At 30.1% G+C, this 22,154-nt stretch overlaps 8 protein-coding genes across 20 annotated transcripts in view; 5 read left to right on the forward strand and 3 right to left on the reverse strand.

Annotated features, from left to right (window-relative positions):
• The first annotated feature begins 158 nt into the window (after positions 1-158).
• LOC138182647 (uncharacterized) lies at positions 159-1,590 on the forward strand. Its single transcript, XM_069118680.1, has 3 exons — positions 159-640; positions 704-1,065; positions 1,156-1,590. Exons 1-3 carry the CDS (start codon positions 259-261, stop codon positions 1,588-1,590), a joined length of 1,179 nt encoding a protein of 392 aa, XP_068974781.1. The 5' UTR covers positions 159-258.
• Positions 1,591-1,804: 214 nt separating this feature from the next.
• On the reverse strand, positions 1,805-4,263 carry Cdc23 (cell division cycle protein 23). Of its 2 annotated transcripts, XM_069118478.1 has the most exons (7): positions 3,983-4,263; positions 3,236-3,897; positions 2,977-3,156; positions 2,736-2,900; positions 2,418-2,664; positions 2,085-2,346; positions 1,805-2,011 (listed from the first exon to the last, which is right to left on the reverse strand). In XM_069118478.1, the coding sequence occupies exons 1-7, from the start codon at positions 4,081-4,083 to the stop codon at positions 1,901-1,903; spliced, it is 1,728 nt and encodes a 575-aa protein (XP_068974579.1). In that variant the 5' UTR covers positions 4,084-4,263; the 3' UTR covers positions 1,805-1,900. The 2 variants fall into 2 exon arrangements, with proteins under 2 accessions (XP_068974579.1, XP_068974581.1); XM_069118480.1 differs by lacking the exon at positions 1,805-2,011 and having other exon boundaries at positions 2,191-2,329.
• A 220-nt stretch (positions 4,264-4,483) lies between these two features.
• Sergef (secretion regulating guanine nucleotide exchange factor) lies at positions 4,484-6,579 on the forward strand. Of its 3 annotated transcripts, XM_069118484.1 has the most exons (7): positions 4,484-4,642; positions 4,951-5,518; positions 5,603-5,827; positions 5,906-6,058; positions 6,130-6,278; positions 6,371-6,405; positions 6,470-6,579. In XM_069118484.1, exons 1-6 carry the CDS (start codon positions 4,619-4,621, stop codon positions 6,389-6,391), a joined length of 1,140 nt encoding a protein of 379 aa, XP_068974585.1. In that variant the 5' UTR covers positions 4,484-4,618; the 3' UTR covers positions 6,392-6,405; positions 6,470-6,579. The 3 variants fall into 3 exon arrangements, with proteins under 3 accessions (XP_068974585.1, XP_068974583.1, XP_068974584.1); XM_069118482.1 differs by having other exon boundaries at positions 6,400-6,529; XM_069118483.1 differs by having other exon boundaries at positions 6,371-6,506.
• On the forward strand, positions 6,488-8,551 carry Fam92 (CBY1 interacting BAR domain containing protein Fam92). 3 transcript variants are annotated; one of them, XM_069118485.1, is made up of 9 exons: positions 6,488-6,628; positions 6,712-6,813; positions 6,917-7,045; positions 7,131-7,311; positions 7,406-7,630; positions 7,763-7,795; positions 7,912-8,079; positions 8,168-8,275; positions 8,347-8,551. In XM_069118485.1, exons 1-9 carry the CDS (start codon positions 6,597-6,599, stop codon positions 8,464-8,466), a joined length of 1,098 nt encoding a protein of 365 aa, XP_068974586.1. In that variant the 5' UTR covers positions 6,488-6,596; the 3' UTR covers positions 8,467-8,551. The 3 variants fall into 3 exon arrangements, with proteins under 3 accessions (XP_068974586.1, XP_068974588.1, XP_068974587.1); XM_069118487.1 differs by having other exon boundaries at positions 8,168-8,551; XM_069118486.1 differs by lacking the exon at positions 7,763-7,795.
• A 2-nt stretch (positions 8,552-8,553) lies between these two features.
• On the reverse strand, positions 8,554-9,505 carry LOC138182533 (heat shock factor-binding protein 1). Its single transcript, XM_069118488.1, has 3 exons — positions 9,163-9,505; positions 9,003-9,069; positions 8,554-8,801 (listed from the first exon to the last, which is right to left on the reverse strand). The coding sequence occupies exons 1-3, from the start codon at positions 9,259-9,261 to the stop codon at positions 8,713-8,715; spliced, it is 255 nt and encodes an 84-aa protein (XP_068974589.1). The 5' UTR covers positions 9,262-9,505; the 3' UTR covers positions 8,554-8,712.
• Positions 9,506-9,695: 190 nt separating this feature from the next.
• On the reverse strand, positions 9,696-11,578 carry LOC138182530 (endoplasmic reticulum-Golgi intermediate compartment protein 2). The gene is made up of 6 exons (XM_069118481.1): positions 11,440-11,578; positions 11,178-11,345; positions 10,722-11,094; positions 10,403-10,653; positions 10,071-10,331; positions 9,696-10,003 (listed from the first exon to the last, which is right to left on the reverse strand). The coding sequence occupies exons 2-6, from the start codon at positions 11,278-11,280 to the stop codon at positions 9,813-9,815; spliced, it is 1,179 nt and encodes a 392-aa protein (XP_068974582.1). The 5' UTR covers positions 11,281-11,345; positions 11,440-11,578; the 3' UTR covers positions 9,696-9,812.
• On the forward strand, positions 11,497-20,581 carry Nedd4 (E3 ubiquitin-protein ligase Nedd4). 7 transcript variants are annotated; one of them, XM_069118472.1, is made up of 17 exons: positions 12,032-12,188; positions 12,631-12,797; positions 14,187-14,387; positions 14,464-14,624; positions 14,972-15,140; positions 15,237-15,352; positions 15,452-15,575; positions 16,164-16,313; positions 16,757-16,807; positions 16,894-17,170; positions 17,258-17,316; positions 17,397-17,462; positions 17,533-17,762; positions 17,837-17,958; positions 18,042-18,681; positions 18,835-18,967; positions 19,045-20,581. In XM_069118472.1, the coding sequence occupies exons 2-16, from the start codon at positions 12,645-12,647 to the stop codon at positions 18,935-18,937; spliced, it is 2,622 nt and encodes an 873-aa protein (XP_068974573.1). In that variant the 5' UTR covers positions 12,032-12,188; positions 12,631-12,644; the 3' UTR covers positions 18,938-18,967; positions 19,045-20,581. The 7 variants fall into 7 exon arrangements, with proteins under 7 accessions (XP_068974571.1, XP_068974574.1, XP_068974573.1 ...); XM_069118471.1 differs by having other exon boundaries at positions 12,033-12,188; positions 18,835-18,977; XM_069118470.1 differs by lacking the exon at positions 12,032-12,188 and adding an exon at positions 11,497-11,613 and having other exon boundaries at positions 18,835-20,581.
• A 1,057-nt stretch (positions 20,582-21,638) lies between these two features.
• The window catches only part of Sema1a (semaphorin 1a), a 139,516-nt gene continuing 139,000 nt past the window's right edge, over positions 21,639-22,154 (forward strand). The window contains exon 1 of one of the 2 annotated variants that reach the window (XM_069118477.1): positions 21,639-22,021. The gene's annotated coding sequence lies outside the window, so the exon portion shown is untranslated. The remainder of the gene's footprint in view (positions 22,022-22,154) is intronic. The other variant, XM_069118476.1, reaches the window with a different exon arrangement.

The raw sequence follows: 22,154 nt of genomic DNA on the forward strand, positions 1-22,154 counted from the left end.
TCAACACTAACGAAAGAAAACATGATCATAACATCAATGAAAGGTTTATGTTCGTTGAAAGATGTTATCATAGAAAATGGTATCAAACACGGCTTGTATCTTTTATACTACTATTTATTTGACACAATTTCTTGGATATTTCTTGGTTCCAAGGAACACAACAATTCGAACGGGAAACCGTTGATAGAACCTCAAAATGCCGAGAAAGATTCTGATTCTTCCAGAAATCAATCGAATAACGGTAGTAATGAAACTCCAATGAACTGTAAAAACATTGACAGCTGTATATCGCACACTGCTTTGAAAAATCCTATGGATATATCAAGTGAGGAACATAGTTTTAACAAAACGCAGTTCCCGATAAATATATCTCAAGATACCGAACCGTTTGCAAATAAGCGAAATGATGTTATTCGAAATAAATTTCAAAAATCGTATACTCAGCAACAACACAGCAATTTCTTCGGGAATAAAGGAAATGCACGAATCTTTAATCAAAAATTCACTTCTTCCGATAACATGCATTCGTCATCTTCATTTCCTAGGTCTTCCGCATCTTACAAATACAAAAAATCAAAACAAACTGATTTCTTTTACAATGGAGAAGACAACAGATTTTCTAATAATTCCCTAACTAGACCTTCTTCTTCTTTCTTTTACAATGGAGAAGACAACAGATTTTCTAATAATTTCCTAACTAGACCTTGGTTAAAAAAGAAGGAAACAAAAAAAAGGAAGAAACTATCCATCAAATTTGCTCCTACTAATGAAAAGAAAAACTTTATATTTGATGAAGAGAAAGACGAAAAGTACACGGAACAGACGAATGAAAAGAAAATACAAGAAGAAAAACGCAATTTCCGACGACATGGTCCGACTAAATACAATTCGCATTATTCAAAAGCCGTGGGAAATAAAAAATCAAAACGAAATAATCTGAAGCATAAAGAAATGGGTACGCAAACAGATAGCGCCTTTTCGACGGATAACGCTGTTGAAATGGTTTCAGTCGGAACGATGTGCCCTGAACGAGAAATTTACGCAAATGCAACTCACAGATCTCAGGTTAAATTACAATTACTATTTGATTTCCCTTATAATCATTCTATCATATAAACTAAATGTCCTAACATGATATTAATTTTTTCTCTCCAGGATAGAAATATGAACCAGGAAGTGAATTATATACTAACCAATGATGTAATGAAGGAGAAATTGTTATCAGCCGCAAATCAACTAATTACGTTCTACAATAATACAATGCCTTCATCGACAGATCCTAGTTCCAATGAACACACATGTTCAACTCCTGATATCAATATCGCAGCGGATCAATGGTCCACAAAATCGATTAATAGCACAAATACCTCGGAAACACCTACTCGTGCTCCTCCTGGTTTTTCTGAAGTACCACAATCTCCAACGGCAGCGTCTTCTATTTATAATTCTGAATATATATTGCTGCCTTCCTTAAAAGATGAGTATAACCCGCATTTTCGTTTCAAACCAGTGACGGTTGCACCGCCAGCGCCCCCAGCGCCCCCAGCGCCCCCAGCGCCCTCATCTGTGCGACATCTTTATTATGATTAGGCCGAATTTATTAAACTACCTACTTACAGTAATTCATCAAACATCATGTATTAAATATAATTGTAATAATAATTATAATAATAATAATTATAATATTTTAGAATAATTATAATATTCTAGAAAGTAATTGCTATCTATGATACTTTTGTCACAAGAAAATTTGTATGTTTGTATGAAAATTATACAATAAATGAAAATTTATGAAAAAAGTCGATGATTTAATCGTACAATATTTATTAAAAATATATACAACATATAAACTGAAAGTTTAAGTAAACTTAGAGAATTAAAAAATATCTTTCTCTGTATCTTACGGCGTAGGCATAAATGACAAATTCATCGGCGATAACTGACTTCCTGGTGTAGCATCTGCTCTTTCCCCTTGTTCGATAACCGGGTCTGTTTCATTCATATCTTCCACCTGTAATAGATACAATATTAAAAATTTGTTAACACTGAATGAATGTAAGATATCATAAATATTCTATAATTACCACCATCGAATGTTCAAATTTTCCCCTCTTTTGTGCAATCGTTCTTAGCAATGCTTTAGCTTCTTCTTTTGTCTCGTCAAATTGCAAACATTTCTGAGCATAATGATTAGCATGGTCTAATTGTTCTCGTTTTAAATGATACTGCGTTAAATATTTGTATGCATGGCTTAAGTCAGTTCTATCCGCATTTATAAATTCATCCATCACAAAATCCGTATACGCTGCTGCTGCATGATCATGTTCACCTAATTTTTCATATAACCTACAGTGTATTAAAGCATATTTCAATTTTAACACATTTTGTAATAAAAAATGTTGAACTTTAATACATACGTGGCTAATTTCAGCAATGCCATTCCTTCGATATCACCAACATTGCATGCTTTATAATAACATTTTAACGCGTCTTGTATTTTATTTTGTTTCTCGTATGCTTCTCCTAATGCCTGTACCATTCTACTATCATGTGGCCTTAGTAATTGAGCCTGTTTATAATAATACAGTGCATAGAACGGCATTTTTAAAATTTCATATGTCTGACCCAAACCGTACCATGCTCTGTAATCCCGCTTATTGACTTCTACATGAAAAAATGGGTAAATAAATAGATGCTCATATTTCATTTTATACGTACATACAGATTATACATACCAATAGCTTGTCTATAGCTATGAATAGCACCATTGGTATTTCTCATTTCCATAAACTCATGACCAAGTAATGTCCAAGCAGAAAGATATTGTGGATTTAATTTTAATGCTCTATGAAAATACATCGATGCTTTTTGATGATCTCCTCTTAAACTATAATAATTTCCTAAAAGATACTGCTTTAATTAAACAGGAAACTGGTAAATCTATGACTTTTTTGTATTAAGATACGATAAACTTACCTACTATGCAACATGTTTCTAACCTGTATTTATCAATTTCTGTTGCTCTGTGAGCTAAATATGCCAGCTCAACTTTCATTTCTTTCACATAGAGGATATTAGAATATGTATCCATATTGTCTAAACAATAAGGATCTGCTTTTATTATCCTCTTAAATGTTTCTATAGCATTATCAACATCTAAAATGATAATATTATAATGTAACAGGCCATAATAGTTAAAGTCCTTGTTAACAATTTGATTGAGAAGTTGATTTACCTCTTCTATAGTTTACAGTCATTGCAGTTTGAGCAAGTACGTAACCATTTTTTGCAAACCCCATTGATTGTAATTCGTAATATAATGCTAAACCCTCATCTATTAATTGCAATTCTAAATACATATGAGCCATAAAAAAATGTTTCATCCAATGATTAGGTAAGCATAAATTTTCAAGCTTCTCCCTGTCAGTGATTAAAGAAGCTAATTCTAACCAAGATCCCCAATGCATGGGTTGCTTATGCGTTGCATCAACCAGCACATCCATGGCTTCCCTTGTAAGTTGTAATTTTTTTAAAGTTACACCAAAAAGATAAAGACTAAAACCATCAAGTTTATTTGCCAGGTGATCTTTTCTTAAGTCAGCACATAACAATCTTAAACTTTCGTTTTTCAAAGGATCTGGAGGCACCACTGTCATGTCATCTATTTTTTTCTTTTCGCCTGATAAATAGCGAGAATACAGATGTAAAAATCGAACTTTTGATGTTTTACACTGCTCGGTAAAATAGGCAGCTCTATCATATTCTTTCAAATCAAAATAAGTTTTTGCTAAAATATACGTGTCTTCCTCTTCGCTTGTCTCTGATAAATACAAGTCAACAGTAGTGTCATGTATATTTAATTTAACATCTTTCAAGGAATAACTTAATTCTGCTAGCCTATAAAGATAAAACATATTTTTTATCCTTCCTATAGTAATGGAATAACGATTTTACTCAAATTTATATCAGGAACTGTACATACCATTTTGTGGTATGTAATAATCCGCGTTGGGAACATTCATTTATCGCGCGCAAAAGATCGGTTTTAACCTCCTTAATATCAAACTTTATCGATTCTTCCATTGTATATTTTCCATCAGTACTTTACCCAATGTTATGATCAGCAAAATTTATTAAAAAATGATTTTGTACATATTATGGAAAGAATTCATGTTTGTATAAACAAAACTAATAAGTTAAACAAGAAATCTGTACGCTTTAGGTTTTGCCGCCACCTATATCGTATGTCCTATGATGAAAATACATTCAGTCATAGACGAGACATAGTGTAGATCACTTACGCAATTACAATCTTTTATCAGCTAACAACACTCTCTTACCACATTAGTGTCATCTCCAACCTTACCGATCTAATGTACATACAAACGAGATATGCTGAATATAATTCATTAATTTACTACTTTAAATTGTAGAGGGCAGAGAAAAACTCGATATTTCAGTTCCTATGACTTATGACACAAAATTCCACAAAATGATAGGTCTATTTTATGTTTTATCCGTGCTTCAGTGTACAATTATCTATTTTTTAGTTTATTCATTTTTTGGTTGGGTGTTTTAATATATTAATAAGTAACAATTTCCAGACATAATTATAGCAATGTCCTATTCCTTAATGTCGTGGGTAATGTAATAAGTTATTTTTATCGCATGTGCTCATAATGGTTTCATTTTAAATATAAGTAAGACTCTGTCTTATATTCATAGAAAATATTACTTTTTCTATATTCACATATTCAAATAGTATTTTCATGAATAATAATATCAATATGATCTGATATTTCTAAAATAAGATATTGTACGCGTGCACTTGTGCTATTAGAAAATATTATTTACGATCGATAAAACAAGATTTGAACGGAAATCTTACTTCTGAGCGGGAATATTTTAAACAAAAATATTGAAATCAAACGAAACTAATACTTATTATAGGGTGCTAATTCTCACGGCCAACTTGGACAAGGAATTGAGTCGGAAGAGTGTGTTTTACCATGTGAAGTTGATTTATCAAAGTGCTCCCTAGAACCGAAAAAAATAAAAAAAATAGTTGGAGGTGCTGGTCACACGTTAATTTTAGATGATTCCGGTCGCGTTTATTCTTGCGGTTGGAACAATAAAGGACAAGTAGGCTTTCCGACGAAGGATAGTATTTTATCATTTCAAGAATTAAATGAAAAATTGAAGAATAAGGTTATCGTGGATATAGCGTGCGGCTGGGATTGTTCCGCTGCGTTAACAATAGAAGGCACTTTACTCCTGTGGGGCTCGAATCGTTTCGGTCAATTAGGAAAACATCCGAACAGTCTTCAATGGACACACGAACCCTTCGAAGTTGTAATTGGTCGAAAAATTAAAGGAATTTCAATGGGTTTAAGACACACTGCCCTACTAACGGAAGATTGTAAAATTTTAGTAGCAGGAACAGGTAGCAAAGGGCAGTTAGGATTAAGCTTCTCGAATAATAAGGGATCTTTAAATGCAGCATATAGTTTTACAGAAGGTAAATGTACTTAGAAATAAAAGAATTAAAAGAAACGTGTTTTCACAATGTGAACAAAGATTATTGTGTAATGGATTTAAATAGTTTTAACGTTATCGGACATCGAGAGCGTCAGTTGTGGTCAATACCATACAATCGCGGTAGCGAAAGATGGAAATATTTATGCATTTGGTGATAATAAATACGGGCAATTAGGATTAAATACAGATGCATGTCCAAAAACATTCATTCCAATAAAATTATCGGATGTTCAGTTTAAATTGCCAATTAATATGTACAGTGGTTGGTCGCATGTAATTGTATTAAATGGTAATACTATTTCACAACTTAATTAACACAATACATACATATTTTCAAAATCTGATTACTTTGTTAGTTTACTATTAGATAATAACATTTTTGGTTGGGGCCGAAATACATATGGGCAGTTAGGTATTATAAAACTGGAAAAGCCATCAACTTGGAAAGCTACGCGGATCGAAAATCTTCCTAAAATGCATCGAGTTTCTGCTGGCTCAGAACATAATGTTGCATTAACTGGTATACACATAATAACTAACAGCAACAAAAAAAAACTTGATGAAAATCAAATTTTATTTATAACATTTTAGAGAATGGGGAAATTTTATGTTGGGGTTGGAACGAACACGGAAATTGTGGAAATGGTCATACGAAGGATGTAAAATTTCCGGAACAACTGCTCCTGCCCTACAATTACACAGGAATTCTTATCGGAAGTGGTGCAGCTCATTCATTTGCAGTAATAAAAACTATTTTATAAGAAATAATGACAATAAAAACAAGATATTTTTTAGTAATTTTTCCGCTTTTCCCCTTCCTAAAAACATATAGAAAATTTGTAATTCTACTTAAATGTACAGTTAAAGGTAAGCAAAAGCCAGGTAGATCGATGAGAGTATATACATACTCAAAAGTCGACCTCACCTGTAGGGATAATGCACCACCTGCCAGTAGTAAACTATCGGTGCGGTATCCATACGGACGTAGCAAGGGAACCTTCCATATGAAGATCGATCGATTCAAATAAAAAAAAAGTTGCGAAATGATATAGAACAAAATGTTACGTTCAAGATCTCAAAGCAGCATTTGGTACATATTTTCAATTATTTATATTTGCACGAACTTCAGTTTAAATTGAGATTCATATTTATAATTTTATTACATTTATTCAGGGAACAAGAAGCAAAGTTTGTACAAGATCGAATATCCAACGTAGAGAAACATTTTGCAGAATTATGCTCGACATTTGCGGCATATACAAGAAAAGCTGCTAGGTTTGTACATAACAACGGCTTCTATTGATCTTGTACATATCGATTATTTCTCTTCTATTGTACTTTATCTTTCTGTGTATAAATTTATGTAATGTACTTTTAGATTACGCGATAAAGGAGATGAAATAGCAAAAATTATCGAAACTTACGCTCAATCGGAAACGATAAATCAATCATTATCTAACGGATTAACAAACTTTTCTGCAACTCTGTCAGTAATTGGGGATTATAGGTGGGTATTTTCTTGTTGAATCACAGAAACAAAAAAGATTAATTTTACTGTTTAAATTATCACAACCTTTATTCGTTATTTTTAGGGACGCTAAAGTGCAGAGATTTGATGCCAAAATAATTTCTCCACTTTCTCAATACGCGACAATCTGCAAACACGCTCGCGATGACGTAAAAAATACATTTACAACACGCGATAAAGAATTAACAAGAAAAAGACATCTAGATAGGCTTAGGGAACGAAATCCTAGAAACAGACAGATGATTGTATCCTTACATTCAATTTCAATGCATTTAACTAATTACATTTAAGCAGTATTAAAAAATTACAATTATTTTAAATTCTTAAAAATCAATATAGTCTCAAGCCGAATCTGAGCTCATGAAAGCTTCTGTTGAAGTTTCAAGAGTTGTTAAAGGTTTAGAAGAACAAATCGATGCATTCGAAAAGCGGAAATTGCATGATCTGAAAACTGTACTTTTAGATTTTATCATCATTGAACTAAGTTTTCATGCAAAAACTCTTGAATTACTGACAAAAGGTTACCAGGATATTGCAGAAATCGATGAAGTTAAAGATTTAGAGGTAGGCCACCTTTTGCTTAAATAATATTCATAGTCTAATATAAAAAAATATTTTTCACATATTTATGTTGAATCTGTTGTATAGTCTTGAAATTACCTTAAATTAGTATTATTTTTTGATACTTACTCGCAGGACTTTCAAATAATAAGAGGAAACATGAATGGGGTAATTTTTTTATTCCACTAGTTATTGAGTATTAACTTGTCATATAAATTATTAAAATATAAGTAGAGAAATATGTTTCTACCTTTTAAATTAATTAGAGCAATGATTAATTCCAGGAATTTCGTGAAGTAATGCATATACCCGATTCTATCGCGAGATTGCCTACCGTTGGGCGAACTTCATTTCGGCAGTCTTATTCACTTACCAATTTGGCAAGTCGTTTCATGTCTTCGCCCGCAAATTCTCAGAAATTAGCTAATCACGCAGTCGAATCTACCTCGATTGTTAGTATAAATCAATCATCATTGTATACCAGTATGTTATAATTCAATGCAAATGCTTACACTATAACTGCAATGGATATTTTTGTAGGATTCTGCAAAGTCGAGCTTAAAGACAAACTCTTCAGAATCTGTACAGATTGAGGAATTTAGAGATAGTTCAGAAGAAACAGAGTCTGAATCTACTAAAGAGAAACCTGTGAGAACCAGGCATAAATCTATGTAATTCTAAATAATCTATTATCTCCAAAATATTTTGTTCAATTCTAGATTGAACTGCAAGCTAATTCTGGATATAAGGATTCAACAAGACTTATTGTCAAAACAATACCACCAATTCCTATATATCAAAAATTTCTAACAATGCCTATGATGATCAAGCATGGGTGATCTAATAGTACTTATCTAGCACTGAAATGTATTGTATATTTTTACTTACAAACAGAAAGGAAATAAAATATGCATTATACCACTACATTATTGCAAAAAAGTCATTTTATTGTTTTAATGATCAAAAATTCATACCAATAATATACAAATACCGTTCTTGTATAATAATATTTGTTAGTATAGTATATGTTATATGTAAAAGATCTCTTTGTTTCTATATCAAAATTAATGATATAATAAATACAATCATTTGTCACCTCCTTCTACACCAGCTTGTGTCATCAAATCTGTAATATTCTTTTCTAAATCGTCTATTCTGTTTCCCATTTCATCTAGTATTTTGTATTAAGGATATTTATAATATTATTTATGAAAACGTTAAATAAACTCCCTTAAATAAACAGTTTTTCACACATGTAATAATTTGTATTTTCTTAGCAGAAAAATTATGCTTATAAAATATACACTTTGATGCACACTTTATTTTTGAGGTTATCTAAGAAAATGCATCTTAAGCAACTAATAAAAAAGGATATTTTTTCCAAGAATTTGATCTGACATTGTTTGAAATTTCCCTTGCATATTCTGTAATAGTGTTTGTACCTAAAATATACAAAAAATATAAACAAGTATAGACAGTCACATTATGAAAATATTAATAGAGAGTATCACAATAGTGAATTATATCATACTTACATACTCCGTCAATTCTTGCATATTTTTTGGTTCAGCACTATTACCTATTCCATAATTATCAGTATCCTCAGTTTTATGATCTTGTTTAATATCTGCCATTCCTAAACGATTTGTATTTATTCAATCTCGCTTCACAGTGGGATGAGCTATGTTCTTACGAATAGTTCTGTCAAGCGCATGCGAAGATTTTCTATCAACTGATACTTTTACTACGTACAATGCATATCATCGAAACATCGATTTAACAAATGTAAATAAAATATCATTTTTCGATCAAACTTTTAATGTGACTCAGACACGATTACTTTCTTACTATTTCTTTCGTACTCTATTCAAATAAATGATTCTATTGGTGGAAATTAAGAGAAGGGGAAGGTTCCTCCCATTTATCACCATCCTTGTTTGATAGTGTAAACATAAAAGCGCATACGTATGAAACGCTTGGTGTTTGCAAATTAACATTGCAATATACAATAATATAGTTGCTATTCGCAGTGTTAAAAAATTAAGAAGAAAAGAACATACACGGCTGATAAATATAAAATCGCTATTAATTTTATTGGTATATACAGAACAGTTACAAACATATTTATTGATTATTAGCTTCGTATATTTAAAAATTATTTTAATATCTAATTAAAAGATTACCTTTATTGAGGTTTAAACACAATATCTACATTTTCTGGAGCTGAAATATTCAGAAGATTTGCTGTGTCAAACGATTGATAGTTTGAGGTAGTAGGTGGAATGGGGTACTTTTGGTCATTTTTGTTTTCTTTGGTTGCAAAAAATTTGCAACACAAAATATACCAAAAACTTTGTACAATACTTTTTATCATACCTACAAAATTTTCTCTGTAAAAAATATCTTCAACGGCACAAAATAATTCAAGTAAATTGATATTTACCGCTTGTAACAAAAATACCTCCAACAGTGGCACATAATTTCACTAGAAATTGACACACTGTATCACGTTGTTGAGTAACCTTTATTTTAAGAGCACTCATATCATATTTAAAAAAAATTCCTGGACTTCCATGAGATCCTTTTTGGTGATCAATTGGTCTTTGATGATCTTTTACGCTATACTGATAAGTTTTGGAAGTGCTCAGTAGAGTCTGTATATCTGTAGGAACCACTTCCACAAAATACTGATATAAAATCATATCTAAAATATATTTCGTTTCAAATAAATTCTAAATATTATAATACTTATATTTACATTTCATACAAACTTACTGTTGTCAGCAATTTTTTCATCCCCTTCTAATGGGTGAATAATACCTGGACTAGGTCCTCCAAATGAAAATTTATTTATCCTATGAGTAAAGTTATAGTCTTTGTCCGTCATGAAAGTTAAAATATGTATATGCCCCATAGGAAATGATAATGATTTTCCAGCTGTTATATGAAAATTACCAGCAACCTTGTTAACATTTAAACTGCCATGAATGCGACATGAATTTGGTGGATAACTAGGTTGATGGGTCCTGCAAGACGTATTGATATATTTATATAATATGTATCAATTATGGGTATAATAATATAATTTATATACCGTTTTGGCATTTCACTATATAAAGTAACTTGATTAGATTTCCATAATAATTCATGAATCGCATGGTATTCCTCTCTTAGATAAGAATTCACATTTTTTAAAGCTTCAAAGTGAGATCTCTGCTCTTGTGTCAATTCCCACCATGTATCTTCTTGTTCTAATGATTCATGACCAATCATATTTTGATTTGTAGAATCTAAGACATCAGCACTAATACGGCTACATGTCATAGCAACAGTGATATCAATATTTATTTTCAATTTTGCATCAATATCTGTGTCTGTTTCAAATTTAAATTGTAGTCTGCTGTCAAGATAATAACTTGTTTCAGCTATTATTAAATATGCAATAGTGCAGATTGTAAATATAGAGACTGTAAATGTAAAAATTGTACTTGTAAAAGTAAGATATTATATTTAATAATTAGAGCAGTAAATAGTAAAACAAAAAACTTACATGTTCCACCAACTGCAGTTTTGTCTACATATGGTTCAGGAACTTTAGGAAATCCATCCAATTCTTTGACAGTTTTAATATTAACATTCCGTCTTCGCAACATTTTAACAGTTTTTAAAATTCAGATATCCGTATATAACATTTATTCTCTAACTAAATTCTATTAACCTACAAAATGTGCAAGAATAAATTTGAATACACATTTATTATAACGTAAGTACATGTATATGTATGCATAATATAAATTTGGCAATATTTTTACCTTAATGTTACATTTAACATGAATAGTATGTACATATTTACAAATACACATGCATGTCTAGTATACAATATTTCAAATACATATATTAAGTTCCATGGGTCAAGTAGTCACATATTACAAGTAACAGACTTTGGTACAAATGTTCAACATTTTTCTATTTAACGACAGATAAAGGTTAGTTGTTTCCAACGGTAACCAAAGGCGCCACCATACCTATAAAAAGAACGAAAATTAGTTGAAATTATCACACACAATCAAATGTTTTATTGCTGTATGAACAATAACTGATACCATCACAATTGTTAGAAAAAACGATTGTTCAAAATAGTAATAAATATATGTTATGAATTTTTATTCATTATAATTTCATAATTGTTTATTTAATTCCAGAATATTTGATGGAGTAATTACCCATATATACGTTTATGAAGTTTACAATGTATTGGTTAAATTCGTAGTTGAATGTTGAATAAATACGTGTTATCACTTTAATGATTTAAAGCATTCCTTATCTTAAACGATTTTTACACTTAATGCTCGCATCGAAAATAAGTGATTTTGCAGTTATGGGCGACCACGCATTATGTCTTTTGTAGCTTAAATATAAATAAGTCAGAAATCAGTTAATGGTGAATTATGTGCACGTGTTATATTAAAGTGTTAATTTTTATTTAAATGTATATATATATGTGTGTATATATATATACACATATATCACATCTTTGTGTACCTTTTTTCTGCATTTTTTGGTAATAATTTCAGATAAGATTTATTATCAGTATTTATTAATATACATTTATTTTAAATATCAATATTATTACTCATCTTAGATGCAAGTATTTAGTACGTTTATTTATTTAATTTTGTATTATTATGTTATCTTATAAATTTATTATATAACAAATAGAACAATTAGTTTTTATTTATTTATATGATCTACACTATGCTTAATAGCACCTAAAAGCATATATGAAATACTTTAAAATGTACAGTTAACTTGCAAAAGGTTTTGTTATGCAAATGAAATTTAATTCTTTTTTAAAGATTATAAAAAGCAATTGCAATAATCATTTATATTTCAAATATACTATCTTTATGTAATTATATAAAATTACATATAAAAAGAATAAAATACATATAATATCATAGTGAATAATCTTTGTGTTAATGTGTTAAAACTATTATTAAAAGATTAAGAACACAAGATGCCTGGTACTTTGACCTACCCAATGTATGCTGGTGTTGAATCACCTCCTCAAAGAACTCGTGCTTATACTTGGAATTCTCAGCATCGTTCTGCATCTCGGGCATTGCAAGCTAACAGAAGACCAGGACGCTTTTCATTAACAGAACCTGCAGTATGTAAATAATCATATTTCCTTGTATATGTGATATTTGTACAATGCATTATTTTAAGAGATAATAACTTAGAAATTATTCATTCTTATCATATCTCATGATATTAAACTGAAAATTCAACTGAACAATATAGCTTATTATCATACATTTTATTTTAATATCCTTATTAATGTCAATACAAAGACCCTCTGATATTAAAACAATACTTTGATACTCAAGAAACCGTAAAAAAAAAATAAAATAGATATACTAGAAAACACGTGAGTCACTTTTTATGCGCATCAATCGTTAAAACGTAATGGTAGCGTTGTAATAATGTTTTGATGAAAAACTAAATTCTTGCAATTTCGATTACGTCGTTCAACTTACTACATTTAATAACGAAAGACGTCTATTTAGAAAAATTTAGAGAGATTTTCGCAGGCGCATTAGAAGTTGTTCGTGTCAAGGATATCTAAAATTGTTTTGTAATCTACTTTTCTGGAATTTTTGTTTGTTCTAATACTGATAAAATTGATAAAGATTAAGGAAAATATACTTTGTAAAATATACATGTACACAATAATGATTCTTTTTTTATTTGAAATGATTGAAATGGATTTTAGTCACGTTTGAATATTTAAAAGGAAGTTAGCCATCTTTAAGCGCGAGTATGTCATATCCGTTTCGTTCGTGCAATAGTAACTGAGAGGGGTTAAGACAAAATAGGTTTCTTGATGGCATATAAGAAACTGTGAACCTAGTAAAATTGTAAGAAGTAGTCATCAACGATTAAGAATAAATCGAATACACATAACGTTAATGGCAGAGGAACATGTTTATGGATATAATCCAACGTCTGGAGCTGACGGAGAATCCGTACGTAACTATTTTGACAGTTTGACAAGTACAGGTTGGATTTTTGATTGATAGACTTCAGAAAGGGTGTTACTTCCTCAAAGTTGTTGATTTTATGATTAATAATATTATTGCGTTAATAATAAAATTTTTATATTATTAATCATCGTAGCACGTATCATCTTTATATTTTTTTAATCAAAACAATCAATAAATTGATAAAATGCATCAATATTAATATTTTTATATTTTATTACCCATCTGCATTAAACTTGAAAAACAATATATTCTTTTCATTTTTTACGTATAACTTTATTTATTTTCGTAGTGCTTTATATTTTGTGTTTTTATATTTAATGTATTAAATAAAATATAAATAAAATAGTTAATTATTTGTTTATTATATAAACTATATAAAACTAACCAGAAAATTTTTATCATAGTTATTAATAGAAACAAAAGACATAACAAGTTTAACTTTTTTCTATTTAACATTTTGAGAATCTAGCGTTAATTAATGTTTTTGTTTTGTTTTTTGATATTGTGTATAGAGAGATGAAGCTACCCGGAAGCTGAGATTAAAAGTGATTGCTGGTCACCAATTGGCAAAAAAGGACATCTTTGGTGCAAGCGATCCTTATGTGCGTATTGATTTAAATACTCTAAATGGAGACCAGACAATAGATTCTGCACTTACGAAAACTAAAAAAAAGACATTGAATCCTGTCTGGGAAGAAGAATTTATATTTAGAGTAAGTATGATATATTATAATTTAATGTCAAGATAAATTCAATATGTTAATGAAAATATATATTCTTTATTGTTAGGTTAAACCTGTCGATCATAAATTGGTGTTACAAGTTTTTGATGAGAATAGATTGACAAGGGATGATTTTCTTGGTATGGTAGAATTAACATTGATTAATCTACCTAAAGAACAAGAAGGTCGTACAATTCCTGTTAGGCGTTATTTACTTCGACCACGTAGGTAAGTATTTTTATAATATATGCTTAAAGCTGTGTACTTTTGTATATTTTAAAAATTTAATCTGTTTAGCTTCCTATTAAAATTATTTGGCCTCAAACTACAGATATGGTTTTACAAGCTACTATATATTATATATACAATAAAAATAATTGTAATATATTACTTTTATTCATTAATTTTCATTTTTATTATTTTTATATGCACTGTTACATGTTTTGGGTCAGTTTTGCATCTAGTTATATTTATTGGCTCCATATCACGGATTTTCATGTTTAGTTCATTAATATATTTCTTTTGTATCTTTCATTTGCAAATGCAAAATGAATAACTTACGAGGATATGGCTAGTAATCATTCCAGTCAGCGTTCAAGAGTAAAAGGCACCTTGGAAGTATATCATGCATACATTTCTGACTCATCAACTGTGGACAATGATAATGGAGATACTGCATCAGACTCAGGAGGCTGGGAAATGGTACAACCAGTAAATAATAGTCCCGTGGAACAAGCTGCAGAGGTATGCACAGTTACATCTATACTTTAAACTACAAATATTAAAGATGACTCTACTCATGTATATATAAACTAATACTTTAATTGAATGTTCTTTTAGGTCATGATTATCAGACCTTTACCACCAGGATGGGAAGAGAGACAAGATGCAAATGGGCGAACATATTATGTCAATCATGTAGCAAGATTTACACAATGGGAACATCCATCAGAATCGTATGTAACAGATATATACATACATATATATCTGCTTCAACATATTTATTGCGTAATAAGTATAAATAATAATGCAGAAATATTGGAATTTATTTATAGTACTACATCACCTAGTGGAAATATGACTATTGAGCGAAATTTCAATACTGCAGTAACTGAATTTCAACGTCGTTTTCACATTAGTGCCGATGAAGAAAATAGACACAGAACTTCAATTACTCAGGTAATATTGACGGTTGTATAATTAATGTAAATACCGCAAAAGAAAGAAAAAGATGAAATGAATTTATTAACTAGTCAGCTTAGAATCTGTTTCCAAATTCTTGTATTATAACAGAATATTATGTCTTATATTTTATTTTAAGATTTAGAGTTTATGTAGACTTGTTGTGTGTAAAAAGATACACACACACGCACAAAACTCAAAGTTTACGTTTAATATATTTTTGAATAATAAAAATATATTTATATCTTTAGGTGGGAGTAGATTAGAAACTGTTGCTATATATATTTTTTGCTTTGTATGTTATCTTTTTAATTGTGTAAATTAACAAAAAGTTTATAACCAAACGCCTATGTAATCCCATTTAACATATATAGATGCATCATACTCTTAAACAGAGTATACTCTGTATATACAGAGTATACACTATAGATATGTGCTTTAATAGATAACTGTTAACTGTCGAGATGTGCATGAATTATTGAAAGACAAAAATATGAATATAAATGTCTAAACAGTATAAAAACCTTCTAACAAATAGAGTATTTAGCATGCAGTATGTAGCAATTTTGTGCATGTGTGTGTAAGGATGGTGAAGTTCTCCGTGAGGATGGCGAAGATTCGGATGCGAGAAATTATGAGATTGAGAATCATAGGGGAGGGGGTAGTGGGGATACTTCGTCAGACTCTGGACATTCTGTTGATCAACGCGGCTACCTTAGTGAATATGAAGACCAGGTACTCATTCATAGATATGATTATTTTCAATTGTATAAGCTGTTTTTATTTACATGTGTTCATTTATTTGACGAAAATAAAGGCTATAATTTGTAAACAGAGATTACATATATTTTTCATGTAGTGCATTGCTGTCTGTATTACTTTATGTTCCAATACAATTTAAAACATTTATTACAAAACTTCACCATGCAGTTGGGTGTTACAAACTAACCATTCTTTCTAAAAAGTAATCTTAGTGTTAAAAAAAATTGTATTTCTGTAATTGACATATTGCACTATTTTGATTAATTTTGTTGTTTATTACGCAAAAATGATAACAAATTTGTAATATATTATAAAATGTTGAAAGTGTATAACATATAAATTTCTTTGTAAAATAATAGATTGAAATTATATCCATGTACATGTTGTATGAAAATATATTACTATTGTACTTGCAGAGTGATGATAGTGTGGATAGTCCAGCTGGATCTAGAAGATCATCTGAACAAGTTAGTACAGCGTTTTATTGTAAATAACAACAGCAAATACTATAAAAATTATTTGCCCTAATTCCTGTTACTGATTCGATGTCTAGATCGAAAGTCCGAAACCTGTGGTTCCTGCTCCAAGTGACGAGGGATTACCACCTGGGTGGGGTATGCAAATAGCTCCGAACGGTAGAGTATTTTTCATTGATCACACTGCGAGGACAACAACATGGATCGACCCTCGAACAGGGCGACCAAGTTCAATACCTAATCACATTGCTCCTTCTACTACACCAAGAAGTGATTTAGATCAGCTTGGTCCTCTTCCTGAAGGTTGGGAAGAAAGAGTTCATACGGATGGCCGAATATTTTTCATTGATCATAGTATGTGAATGTCTACCAAGATTTTGTAAAGCTCGAAAATTTTGGCTTTGATCATGCAATATTTGTTTTTCTATTCTTGCTCTGCAGATACAAGAACAACACAATGGGAAGATCCTCGCATGTCCAATCCTCAAATTGCTGGACCGGTATGAGTCTCTTTAGTCCAAAGACTGTGATATATGAAGTATAACTCATTTAATTTGTTAATATTCCTATATTTTCACAGGCCGTACCATATTCACGAGATTATAAACGTAAATACGAATATCTTAAATCTCAGTTAAGAAAACCTGTAAGTATATGATTGTCCAAAACTTATCCATATTAGATTTCTTTTATATTTCATCCATATTTTTTTTCAGAGTAATGTTCCTAATAAATTTGAAATAAAAGTTGGTCGAAATAATATTCTAGAAGATTCGTATCGTATAATTAGTTCTGTCAACAGAGTAGAAATATTGAAAACAAAATTATGGGTTGAATTTGAAGGAGAAGTTGGTTTAGATTATGGAGGTCTCGCTCGAGAATGGTTTTTCCTATTGTCTAAAGAAATGTTTAATCCTTACTATGGATTATTTGAATATTCTGCTACGTAGGTATATTTATGTATAAAATCATTTGCATTCTATAAAATGCAAAAAATAATAACAACTGAAATGTTTGTAGGGATAATTATACCTTGCAAATTAATCCATTTTCGGGGGTATGTAATGAAGAACATTTAAATTATTTCAAATTTATTGGTCGCATAGCAGGTATGGCTGTGTATCATGGTAAACTGTTGGATGGTAAGAATTATTTCAATTATACAGAAGATATAAAACATTTCATTAAGAAAAAATATAAAAGGAGCTCCTATCTTTTTTTACAGCATTTTTCATTCGTCCATTTTATAAAATGATGTTAGGTAAATCTATTGATTTGAAAGATATGGAAAGTGTTGATTCAGAATATTACAATTCATTATTGTGGATTAAAGAAAACGATCCCAGTGAATTGGAACTTACGTTTTGTGTGGATGAAGAAAGTTTCGGACATACGTCTCAAAGAGAACTTAAACCAGATGGTGCTAATATACCATTAACAGACGAAAATAAAGATGAATATATAGCTTTAGTTATACAGTGGCGTTTTGTATCAAGGGTTCAAGAACAAATGAATGCATTTTTAGAAGGATTTAATGCTCTTATACCACCAACACTAGTAAAAATATTTGATGAAAATGAATTAGAATTATTAATGTGTGGTATTCAACATATTGACGTGAGAGATTGGAAACAAAACACATTGTACAAAGGAGACTATCACGCTAATCACATCGTTGTTCAGTGGTTTTGGCGTGTGGTACTTTCATTTAGCAATGAAATGAGATCCAGACTTTTACAGTTTGTTACCGGTACATCGCGAGTACCTATGAATGGTTTTAAAGAACTTTATGGTAGCAATGGTCCACAATTATTTACAATTGAGAAGTGGGGTACACCAGAAAATTATCCAAGAGCTCATACCTGGTATGTAAACTTTAACATAATGTTTAATCGTACGGGTAGTTGTTAAAGTAAGATGGATTAAAAATTATAGTAATCTTTCTCATTTAAAAAATTTGAAAAAAGAAACTAAAGAAAGTGTAGAGTTATATCTGATGATTTATGTATCCTTTTCAGTTTTAATCGTATAGATCTCCCTCCATACGAAAGTTATCAACAATTGAGAGAGAAATTGATAAAAGCAATTGAAGGTTCTCAAGGTTTTGCTGGAGTGGATTAGCACGAAATACCCCTTTTCATGATGATATCTGTAATATAATGTACATATATACATACATATAGATACACAACCATGTATACTGTCTAATATGATTAACTATTTAACAGGATAAACATTTTTCTGCACTCTGAAGACTTAGGTGTCTTTTGACTGCTAGTTACAACATTAAGACAAATCAATGAAAAGTACGTTTAGATATTACTTAACCTCTACCAATAATCCGAAAAAATTTTACGCATGATGCACTTTAGAAATTATAGGCTATATTTAACAAACAGAAGGAAAAAAAGTTGATAGTAATCTCAAATGCTGTTTCAGTAATTGATGAATTACAATTTATTAACTCATTCACGTTCTAAATGTAATTCCATATTTTGATGGTTACTACACTTTAAAAGAGTTCTTTGGAAAAATTTTATTTGCTGCTATAAAAACATTAATCTGGTATTAATTGTAAATAACTTAAGATAAGAGATAATAATCTATATATTAATTACTTATCTCAATTTGTTGATAAAATGCCTTGTTAAAGGAATTTATAAATAATATGAGTTTACATATTTAAAAAGTCAAATTATACTAAAATATATAATGGACAAAAAAAGAAGTTTTAAATTTTGTCACGTAGGATTTAGTACGATTTTCAAATATATCGAATTTCAGTTACATTCAAGTTAAATGAACATCTGTCAAATTATATTGTATACAATGACGCTATAATTTACGATGAATTGTTGTGTAATATTGATTTGAATTTTAATATTATACACATATACGTATTTTTTTGGTCTAATTTTATAACACAATTTACTAAAACGAGATCCCTTTCAATGACGATTTCTAATTTTTCCACGAAATTAAACACTATTTTTTAAATCAATAATTTTTTTGAAATTGTAAATGTAATAATTTCGCATTTTGTTTTTATATAAAGAAATTAAATCTTTACAGACTCACGTATTACGCACGTTTAGAAATCTTTTTAAGGGTTTTCTATCGTAGTAACAAAGGCTAGAAAATTTTGTTTCTTGAAAACATATATATAGTCGCAAAAATGTATAAACAGAAAGTTTTGGAAAATCAATTATACTATTAGAAGATGTAGCAAGAAGAATAACAGACAGTGTGAAATACGTAATTTGTTTCATTTTCGATCGATTTATAAATTTATGGTAAAAGACATCATTTAATTTAACATAGATATAATTAAAAATAAATTATTTTTTGGAACAGACGTATCTGTTACATAGTTTATTCGTATAACAAATCGAAAATTTTTCGTATTGGACAGCGTTCTTCTTGTGTGTTCTTCTAAGAACTGACGATGGAAAGCATATTATACTTAGCTCATTGTATATAGCATTAAATAAGATAAAAGAATATATACATCAAATTGCTTAAACAGCGAAATTTATTTATATATTTAAGCAATTTACGAAAAAGTGGACATAGTCTATTCTTTCGTTAAAAATCGTATACTATCTATGAAATTGATTATTCGAAGATATCGTGATCAAACTTGTAAATGCCTACTTTGTATAATAATAACTATTTCAAAAAAGTAACAAGTATTCTAAACAAATATCTAGCATTTAAAGCTAACGAAACATTCCATCCTATTTGTACAGCTTATTTTATTGTAAACAGATACGTCCCATTAGATAATAAATATTATTATTACGACAAAAATTTTGTGGCCTTAAATTATGATTATTTTCGATTTTCTATACGCTGCATGTTTTTTAATGACGAAAATTCGGCTTCTTGCATTTACACGATAAACGTATTATATTCAGAATGGAACAATGCATTTCAACGTATTATATTTGTTAAAAAGCCAACATTACTTGGAAATCGTAGTATTTTTTCTAACACTAAGTTATAATTTAATCGGGTTAAAAGCTAAGACTGTTAGTTGCCCACGTTTCAAGATATTTACTGAATTGTTCTTTTATTATCATTATTGTTATTATTATTATTATCTACCTTAGAATTCGCATATATTAGTGAATAATAGAATATAGGATATCCAAGTCTTATTTATTATTTTTATTAAAATGTTATATGAGATAATTTGTTGCAAGCTCACAAATACAGCGACTTAATTTCTTCATAACGTCATACTACAGAAATGATTTATCAGCTTATCCACATGTATCTGCGTAACTTGCAAAAATATGTGACTAACTCCAATTTACCTCTCTTTAGATTGTATGTAAATATAAACATATTTCTTGTAATATATCGATTACAAGGTACGTACATTTTTACTGTACTTGTGACAGATGAACTTGTAAACAAAATGTTTGTAAGCTAGCTTTTGCGATTATTCATTATTATCGAAATACGGCGAAGTTACACATCGTAATAATTAAGAATTAATTATACGATCAATATATATATATATATATACATATTTATATGTATGTATATATATGTATATATTCTTATGATTACAAACTAACTTATGTTCTTAAATAATGCTGTGGAAAAATAAATCTATATATACAAATAAATTATACCATGTTGCGTAATCTATTGTAAAAGATAATAGTTTCATTATATCCCTATAATAACATTTTGTGTCATAATTACTTCGATATTATTTTTATATCCGCGTTTACAGGTATCTAGATTGGAATACTTGGTCGTCGATTTTTGGTTAATCATTTGAATATTCGCGGCGGTTCGTGAACGGAATAGTTGGAAGAGTTGTCGTCAGATGGTGATGGTGGCGGGCACATCCGCAGAATCAAAAAAGACAGCTGGGAAGTGTAACATCACACATCGATTCGGCGGCCCTGCAAGCTCGAAAAACTTTCCGTTTCCGCGTTTCTTGCGGCTGCTGATGTTTCTTTACAAAGTAAGCGGTAGTTTGTTTTCGTTGGTTTGATAGGAACGCGTGTGGTGCGGTGTAGAAAGTGACCGTTCTACGAACCGATGTGCTGATAGAAACGTGACTGTTGGTTATGCGGTGGTTCCTGTCACGAACAGCAGCCCTTGTTCAACCCCTGTTTCACGAGTCTCGCTGCGACGAAGGAGGGAAGCTCTGCATGATACAAGCGTGGAGGTCACTGCATTGCGGTGAGTACAATGAACGCTACTGCTTACTTTCACCGATATATGTATATTTCAGCAGTCGATTCTTTCTCTGTAAACCGATACAAACTAACGGGGTTCATTACCCTCCGTAACAAGCATGGTGTACGTCTGTAAT

This window comes from Bombus flavifrons, chromosome 8 (assembly GCF_040668555.2).
Source record: "Bombus flavifrons isolate JBK064 chromosome 8, iyBomFlav1_principal, whole genome shotgun sequence".
NCBI lineage: Eukaryota > Metazoa > Arthropoda > Insecta > Hymenoptera > Apidae > Bombus > Bombus flavifrons.